Source organism: Herpailurus yagouaroundi, unplaced genomic scaffold (genome assembly GCF_014898765.1).
Source record: "Herpailurus yagouaroundi ecotype Mexico unplaced genomic scaffold, PumYag 100, whole genome shotgun sequence".
Taxonomy (NCBI): domain Eukaryota; kingdom Metazoa; phylum Chordata; class Mammalia; order Carnivora; family Felidae; genus Herpailurus; species Herpailurus yagouaroundi.
Window position 1 is genome coordinate 5,329,225 of NW_024412391.1, and position 8,744 is coordinate 5,337,968.

The 8,744-nt window shown below is 60.9% G+C and overlaps 1 protein-coding gene across 1 annotated transcript; it reads right to left on the bottom strand.

The window, feature by feature from the left end:
* Nucleotides 1-16: 16 nt before the first annotated feature.
* On the bottom strand, nucleotides 17-8,702 carry ZYX (zyxin). The gene is made up of 9 exons (XM_040471707.1): nucleotides 8,448-8,702; nucleotides 7,755-7,954; nucleotides 7,510-7,602; nucleotides 6,871-7,413; nucleotides 2,796-2,916; nucleotides 2,484-2,653; nucleotides 2,168-2,346; nucleotides 1,181-1,301; nucleotides 17-587 (listed from the first exon to the last, which is right to left on the bottom strand). The coding sequence occupies exons 1-9, from the start codon at nucleotides 8,653-8,655 to the stop codon at nucleotides 483-485; spliced, it is 1,740 nt and encodes a 579-aa protein (XP_040327641.1). The 5' UTR covers nucleotides 8,656-8,702; the 3' UTR covers nucleotides 17-482.
* Nucleotides 8,703-8,744: the final 42 nt, after the last annotated feature.

Sequence of the window (8,744 nt, forward strand, 5' to 3'; positions counted from 1 at the left end):
TTCTGGAAAACAGGTTTTTTTTTTTTTTATCTGTAGCTGTAGCCACAACCTGGCAGCATGGGGGTGGGTGGGGGTGTCCAGGCCAGTCAACCAGCCCAGCCCAGCCCAGCCTCCCCGAGTCAGGGGGTCTCCAGGCCCTCAGCAAGCAGAATGCACGGCTGCTAGGGGACCAGCCAAGGGCATCGGTGCAGCAGTGAAAGCAGCAGCGCTCAACCTGGTGCCCCCTCAGGTGGGGCACACCTTGGTGGGGGGGGTGGTCCCTGCAGGACGGGGGTGGACTGGAAACCCAGAGCTGGGACGCTGCAGCCCTAGGCCATGTCGGGGCTTTGCACAGGACACCTGGGATACGGGGCAGGGGCTGGTGTGGAAGGAGAGGCTGAACATCAGAAGATAACTGAAGGGGGGCAGGGCAGGTGGAGGGCAGGGTGGTCTCAGTGTGGATGGTCCGCTAATGGGGAAGGAACGGACTCGCCGGTGCCCACTCAGGTCTGGGCTCTGGCAGTGTGGCACTTCCGGCAGAGCACGTGGCCATCCAGGGGGAAGCAGCCGTTGTCATCCGCCTCAATGGACAGTGGCTTCCCGCAGTCCTGGAAGGAAGGAAGAGTCCGCCGTTGGGAAGGCCCCGGTGCACCGCCCCCCGCCGACACCTCCGCCTTTAAATTAGGAAGACCAAATGCTCCATGCCTTGGCTGATGCCCAGCGTCACTGCCTGTGTCCCCAGTCACACCAACCCCTAAGCCCTATCCTCACTTCTTCTACTGCCCATTTTCACTCTTGTCCCTAGGCCTCTCCTGCCCAAGGCGAGCAGTGGGAAGAGCTGTTCCCAAGGCCTCCACCCAATAAAAGATGTGGGGCCTCTCCCACCTGCCTCAACTCCCCTCACTTCCTCCTTTAGCCTCACCAAGCACATCCCCCCTCCCCAAAATAGCGAAACCCCACATCCTTTCCTCCCACTGGCCACCCCCTTTCTTGGTTTATCTGAAATACAGCAGAAGCTCAGTGAAACCCCACAGAAACCCCTCCCTGCGTCATGGGCAGTGACGGGAGCATCTGGGTGGGGACAGGTATGGGCACCGCGCCCCGTCAAAATTGCAACTGCAACCTCCAGGCTGGCACTGCCCACCAACCACCTGGTAGCGAGCAGTGTCCCACCACCTCCCAGCCCTGGGGGCCGGCCAACCTCACACTTGTAGCACTTCATGTGGAAGTTCTTATCCAGAGCGACCACTCGCACGGTCTCCTCGCGGCCAGGCTCAGGCATGATGGGCCCTTCGCAGACCGAGCACCTGGGGGCGTACTGCCTGGAGGGGCCGAGAGCAGGGCAGGAGTCAGCACGGGGCAAGGGGTACCCAGGGCTGCCCGTGAAAGCGCAGGGGAGGGAGACGGCGGTTGCGTGGCAACAGGGCAGACTTAGCCCATTTTGCGCCACACAAAGTCCTGAGACGAGCCACCTTATCTGGCCCTTGTCAAGGGGGTTTCCCACCTTTCCCCTCACCCACTCCAGGAACCTCTGCCACTGGGTCTTGACTCCGTCTGTCATCCACACTGCAGTCAGAGGCATCCTTCTCCAGCCCCCATCCCTGGACCCTTGACCCTAGCCTTTGGCCACGCAGGTGTCTCTCTGCCGGACCACTGGGGTGTATGGAGGGAGGGATGTGAAGTTCTGGACGCCTAAGATGGAATTCTTAACACACACCTCAGACACACCGTCAGAGGTGGGAGTCGGATTCTGCAGCTTCCCTGCACCACCCTTGAGCTATGGGATTCTGCCACCGGCCTCAGAAAGTAACCACCTTGTAAACACTGTTTCTAGGGAAAAACCAGAGTTCCAGAAAGCTGGTTTCCGAAAGAACTTTTAGAACCCAGCCCGTGTGAAATGAAGTCATTCCAGCACACGTTGTTGAACGCAAGACCGCACCCACGAGAAGCCTCAGCGAGCCAAAGGCCAGAGGGCACTTGCCAGCAGCCAAGACTTGCTACCAAGGTCTGAGGCCACTGGACAGCTAAATCCAGATGAACTGGTCTCTGCTGTCTACACACAGGATGTGGGGCCAGAAACGAAGGCCAGGGGCTGGGGGCTGTCTCAGAATCAGGAGGCAACCCAGCTCCCAGACGACCGTGGCTGGCAGCCAGAGAAGAGCCCAGAAGACAGGAGGTGGGTCCTCACTTGTGGTAGTCAGGTACACAGTGGGGCCGGTTGGCCTGATCCACAATGAAGGAGGTGCCCTCCAGCGGGCAGGAGCAGACCACACAGGTGAAGCACTGCGGGTGGTAGGCTTTGCCGGTGGCCCTCAGCATGCGGTCAGTGATGGGCTGCCCGCAGGTGTTGCACTTCTCCAGGGTGTCCTAAGGAGGTAGCAGCAGGACATCGGCAAGGAACTGGCACCCAAAAGGCAGCTGCCGAGGTGCGTCGGCCCCAAGTCCCCACCCGGCCCTTGACTGAGCCCCGCGGCGGCGTGCCCCTCGGCCCAGCCCTGACTCACGGTATAGCAGCCCTCACAGTAGGGCGCCCCCTCCAGGCTGTAGAACTGCTGTCCCTGCAGCTGCTGCTCACACTGGTGGCAGGTAAAGCAGGTGATGTGGAACAACTGCCCCAGAGCCCGAACTGCAGGCTGCGTGCGTGCCAGGGGCTGATGACACCGGCCACAGGACTCTGGAGAGGCCAGAGAAAACAGAAGTCAATAGGAGGAAGGAGCGGGGCAAGGGATTGGAGGCTCTGGCGGCGGGAGGCGGAGCCCAGGAGCCTGCGGGGCAGCGGCGGCGGCGGGAGGCCCTGAGGGAGGCCCTGAGCTCACCGTTGACGGCCACGTTCTGCCTCTGAGGGTGCTCCATGTCCTGCATCAGCTGCTGGGTCAGCTGCTCCAGCTCCTCCACCTCCTTCAGAGTCAGAGGTCCCGGGGCCCCAGGGGAGCGGACCTGAAACCCCAACATTCTCTTCATCCTCTCTGGAGTCATCTTCCTCCAAGAACTCTCCCCAGCCAGCTTGGCCATTTCCTTCCAATGAGGACTGACTCCCCGCGCATTTCCCAGACGCTCACGTTGGGCTCTGAAAGCTCCTCCTTCTCCCTCCCTGACCCCCAGCACCACGCAAATAGGGGGAAGGGGATGAACCTTCCACCCACTTTGCCCACCCCCCACCCCCCACCCCCCGGGCAGTCACGGACAGGCCAGAACAACTGAGCGGACAGAGGCCACACACACAGCAGCTGAGGTCACCGAAGCAGCCAACACACCCGGCCACGCGTCAACTCCACAGAGCATGCGCAGACATGGCCCCCCACGGAAGAGGTCGGCACGTGATGGCGTGTGCACCCGTGTGCACACACACCTACCCGGCCCGCCTGCTCTGAGCGGCCCCTGTCAGCGTGCGGATACAACACAGGCGGGAATCACAGGTTAAACCCCCAGGGCTGTCGTTGGGAGCCCAGCCCACAGCTCCCCAAGCGGCCTCCCCAGCAGGCCTCAGAGAAGGACCATTCCCTCCACCCGCCTCCCCTTTCTATTAAGAGGGTCCTGGGAGAGCTGCGGACTGGGGGCGGGGGGCACTGCCAGGAACCCCGAGCAGTCCCAGGGGGAGCTGCCGCAGGGGCTACCAGTGCTTCCACGAGGCTCCCACAGAAACATGGGGCTGGTTTCCCAGGACTGCGGCCCCCGCAGAATGGAATGTCCTACCTGCCGCCTGCCAATAATGCCTCGGTTCCTGTAACACTGGAACCCCAAAGCCTCCAAACTACCTCCTCCCACAGCCACCTTCCCCCCGGCCCCGGCTCCATCGTGCTCACACCCGTGTGCATCCAGAGCTCCAGGCGCTTTCCACATAGAGCGTCCCCTGTAAGCCCCTTCCCACAATGTGAGCTCCACCCCTCCCTCTCCCAATCTTCCCTTCCTGGCGTCTTGGGGACAGAGGAAGGGCCCTTGCTCTCTGGTACCACTTAGACGCCTGTCCCGCTCTCTGGAAGTAGGAACCATTCACGGACATCAGCTCCCCGCGGGTATGCACAACCCTTCAAGACACACTCAGTCCAGCCACAGTTTCCTCTCTGCCTGCCACAGCTTCAACACCCGTGGCCCTCGGCCCTCTAGCTCTTCAACTTCAGTGGCTCCAAACGTGCTTCCAGCTCAGGTACCTTCCACCACGGAACACTTCGAAATTGCCACTCACTGGTCAAGCTCATCTTACGCCATGATCCTAGGCTTGACCTCCCAATGATTACCTTCCGCCCTCCTTCCCCATTCACACCAACCGAATGAGCCGATCAGAAAGGCTCCTCTGCTTCCCAGCCCACCCCCTGCGTCTTACGCATCGAAGCATCGAAACTTTCTGGCTCGCCTCCCCACCCGGTCTGCTCCCTTAACCATTCATTTCTACAAGGCCACCCTCAGCCACCATCTCTTGTTCATCTGGCTCCATCTCAACCCTGGGCCATGCCACTGCCTGCTTCCTGCTTCTGACTCCAAGCTGCAGGAAGTAGGTGGAGGGCTCCCTGAACACTGCAGAGTGGGTTCTCCAAACACTGCAGCGCCCTCTGCGCCCTCCAGCCTCAGCCCGGCTGTCTGGTATTTGGCTCCTGCGGATTCCCATTCGCCTTCCCCACAGCAGCTGTTCCAAACCTTTCCATCTCCTCGAGCCCCCAACTGCGTCCTCCCCTCGCTCCCCGCTCACCGATGACCTCACCTCCTACATGACCGAGAAGACGGAAGCCAGCCAGCTCCAGCTCCCTCCTCTCCCAGAAAACCCTGTGGCCACACTGCCCATGCTCTCTGGGAATGCCTGGGGGCGGGGGTGACCCCGTGTTTCCCTCCAGGACTCCATCCTAGCAGCAGCCCCTGCTCTCAGGCATCATAAACCCCTCTTTCATCAGCTTCTTCCCTCTGCTTTTCTCCCTCTCTTTCTCTCTCACGCATACACACACACACACACACACACACACACACACACACACACGCACACCCTCCCCACCACAGGGCACCAACAGGCCACCCCACAGCCATCTAGGACTTCTGAATAGTCAAATCTCTGGGCTCAGTCCTCGCCCGCACCACTGAAGAAGAACTCCTCAGCCATCACACTCTCTTCCAACGAGACCCCACTCTGCCTGGAGCCCCTCTTCCGCCTGCCCCCCTCCCTCGTGGTCAACCTGAGCATCACCTGAGGTTCCTCCCAGGCCCTCAGCTCCTCCTGCTCGGCATCCCCTGGGCCCCTCGGCAGCCCGTGCCACGCCTGGGGCACCACACACTACACCATGTACACCCACACCTCAAGTCTGCCGCCCCCACCTGACACCCAGGCCTCCATTTCTAACTGAATGACAGTCCCAGCTGAGGCCAAGCCCTCCTGGAACCTGTTGCTCAACAGGCTGACAGCTGGACCCCTCCCCTTCCCGTCCGAACCATTTCCTCTTCTGGACTTCTCTATTCGGTCAGCAATACTGTCATTCCCCAACACACCCCTCCTCTTCCAAAGGCTTATCAGCTACCAAGCCTGGAGGCTCTTCCTTTTTAACAGCTCTCCTATCTTGACCTTATTTTTCATAACACTACAGTTGCCCAGGAATGAACTCTCCCTCACTTTGCTGACCTCCTACCTCCAGCCTGCACCTCTGCCAAAAAACTTTTCCCAAAGCTTCCAAAAGCATGGCTGGGCTGTCGGCTGTCGCCAGCCCTCCAGCCCGGCCATGCAACTCCTCAGAACCCATTCGTGACTCTCCAGGACGGACATGCTCCCTTGGTGTGCTATTTTATTATTTCCTCCTCCCTCCAGCCAGCCCCTCCCTCCCTCGGTACAGCTCTGCAATACTCCCACAGGAACCGACTACTGTGTGTTCTCCAAACACCCTGGCATGCTTGTGCCCTTGAGTCTTGCTCATGCTCTTCCTGCCCAAATGCCCTTCCTGCTCTTCTCCAACCTCAAGTCCCACCAGCCTTCAAGGCACACAGGTGCGATGACGCCTTTCCTAACCCACAGGCCCCCAGGTTGACGCCTGTCCGGAGCTCTGAAACACCAGGTTCTGCAAAACTCACTGGCATTTAGTATCTCTTCCTCCACTGTGTCTGCACACAAACACACACACCCACGCCGTCAGTTAACTTGATGGCTGGTAGGACTAGATGACCCTCAGGGGCCCTTCTACTCAGACCTCAATCCCCCCAACCACAAGGCAGAAATGGTCAGACAAGAATAACTTTTCTATTTTGAGCATTCAAGAGCTAGATACAGACCCCAGCACTTTCTACTTCGAGTGAGCTCACTTAATCTTCACAAAACTGTTGTGTGGGGTGTTATGGTAAAGGTGGGGAAACTGAGGCTGAAAGTTCACCTAACTTGCCTAGGGTCTTGTGAGCCGGGAATTCTATCCCAGGCCCATCTGACTCCCTCAGACTTAACCTCTGAGATCTCTTCCCTCCAGAGCACAGAGCACAGAGCCTGGCACCCAGCAGATACTGGCTCAGCCAGTGTTTACTGCCCCTGTGACTCTTATCACCAGATGGGCCCTGGGGCCGGCCGTGAGGGTGGCTCAGAGGAGGAGAGAGATGTACTCAAGAATCTAAGAAGGGGAAGAAGCAAGGTCAAACTGGTGATGATCTCATCCCTCCCTTTAACATTCTAGGGGGCAGGGTGCAAGGGAGGGTCCACCAAATCCTTCCCTTGATTCACAGCCTATTGTGCTCCCCCAAAGCCCAGTCAGGCCCCACCCAGACCCAGACCCTGCCAGGCCCTCCTCAGAAGAGCTTTCTCTTACCACTGACCCGCTTGGCCAACTTCAGAGGCTCAAAACTCCTATCCCACCATGCTGCCCACCTCACGGGGACTACCTTCGCCCTCATTCTCTGGCCCCCTGGTCTCAGCCTGGCCTCCCCACCCTCCCTCACCTGATTTTGGCTTTGCACTGGTGGGGTCACTGGATGCTGCTTCTCCTGCACTCGGGGCTTCTCCTTCTGCTGAGCATAGGTGAAGCTGGGGGACTGAGGGGAGCCTGTGCTACTGGAAGAGGGAGCTTCAGGGGACCCCAACTTCTGATTAGGCTGTGACCCAGGTCCACCTGGGGCTCCAGGGCTGAACTTGGAAGCCACAGGAGTAAACTTGGAAGCCACTGGAGAAAACTTTGGGGCAGGAGATGGGGCTGGGGGTCCTCGAGGCTGGGTGTTCACGAAAGGCATAGGCTGGGGCTGGGCCTGGGCCTGGGGCTGGGGCTGGGGCTGGGGCTGCACGTGAAGCTGGACCTGAGGCTTGACCTGGGGCTGCACGTGGAACTGGGTCTGGCTCAGAGGCTGAGCCTGAGCCTGGGGCAGAGGCTGGGAGCTAGAAGGGGACTTCCAAGGAGGCAGGGGTGCTGTGCCCCCAGTTGCAGGCTTAGTATTGGACTTGGGAATGTATGGAGTAGCGACTGGTGGGGGTACATATCCAGATGACACCTGCACAGGTAGCGGGAGAGGAGAGAAGCTCAGTTAGAGGAGCAGGCCTGCCCTCCTCCTCCCCTCCCCCCACCTTCCCCCTCTCCAGTCCCTTACCCGGGCTTTGAAGGGATCATTCCTGGTCATGTCATCCAGCAGTGAGGACAGAGAGTCGATCTCCAAATCAATACTGCTCACCTTCTCCCTGGGCTGGAGAGTCCGGGGTCTGAGCACCCATCCCAGGTCTTCGTTCCCACCCCACCCCAATCAGGCCAGAGATGCAGGCGAGATCAGAGGTAAGGACTCTCCTCTGCTCCTTTTGGGGGTGTCCCAGTGTAGCCGCCCTTCCCAAGCTTCCATACCTGTGGGGGGGGAGGTATGGCGGCCTCAGGCCCTCCCTCCTCCTCCAGTGGAGGCGGTGGGGAAGGGAAGATCTCCTCCTCCAGAGGCGCAGGGGGAAACGGTTCCTCGATAGGGGGAGGGGGAGGTGGGAAGGCACCTCCCAGAGCGCCCTCCGAGTCGTCGCCATCCCCAAGGATGGGAGGGGGTGGCGGGGGAAAGTCTAAGGGAGGAAGACCAGAGAAGACAGGAGAGAGGACAGTCAGCGGGGCCCCCTCTACCCCTTCCCCAAGTTACCCTCCTTCCACAGCTCTAACCCCTAACCCACGACCTCTCGCCCCCCCGCCCCCCTTCGCCGGAGAGCGTGTGGGAAGCAAAGGAAGACGCAGGACGCCCTGGGAGCACGGGGTCAGTAAAGGCGGGGGCTCGACCCAGGAGTGATGCAGCTCCCGTTACACTTGGGAAAACGGACCCAGAGGGGAAGATTCGTGCCCCACATTCCCGCCTCCCACCCCCCAGGCGGGGGACTTGGAACGGTCCCAGGAGCCCTGGCTCCCAGCCATGAGCTCCGCGATGAGGTAAGAACATCTGCTCGGGACAGGCTAGCTGCGCCCAGCCCCCTTCGCCGCAACCTTTCCAGACACCCCCAAACTCCCGACACCGCTGTCCCCGGCCCGGCGCCCGCCGGGGTCCAGCCCCCAAGCCCAGCCGCATACCTTCCGCGGGCGGCGGGGGGATCTCGCCCACCCGGCCCATCTGCGCGCGCTGGGCCCCGGAGGCCGGGGGAGGCTCGCTATCCCCGGGCCGGAAAGGATTCACTTTGGGCTTTGGGGCCACCACCGGGCCGAACTTCTTCTGCGGGGCGTAAAAAGCCGGAGCGGAGACCGACACGGAGATCGCGGGAGGCGGGCGGGGGGCCGCCATGGCCGGGCCGGGCTGCTGGGGGCGGGCGGCCAGGTTACGCGGCGCGCGACCCGGGCAGACGACCCCTCGCCGGCCCGGCTCCCCCCCCC

What these genes read in the sequence shown, in the direction of transcription:
- ZYX (XM_040471707.1), bottom strand. Translation starts at nt 8,655, where the DNA reads ATGGCGGCCCCCCGCCCGCCTCCCGCGATCTCCGTGTCGGTCTCCGCT. An exon ending in CAGTGCAAAGCCAAAATCAG is followed by an intron (nt 2,917 to 6,870) that starts GTGAGGGAGGGT and finishes TTGGGGTTTCAG; the next exon opens with GTCCGCTCCCCTGGGGCCCC. An exon ending in TGAAGTGCTACAAGTGTGAG is followed by an intron (nt 588 to 1,180) that starts GTTGGCCGGCCC and finishes CCTTCCTTCCAG; the next exon opens with GACTGCGGGAAGCCACTGTC.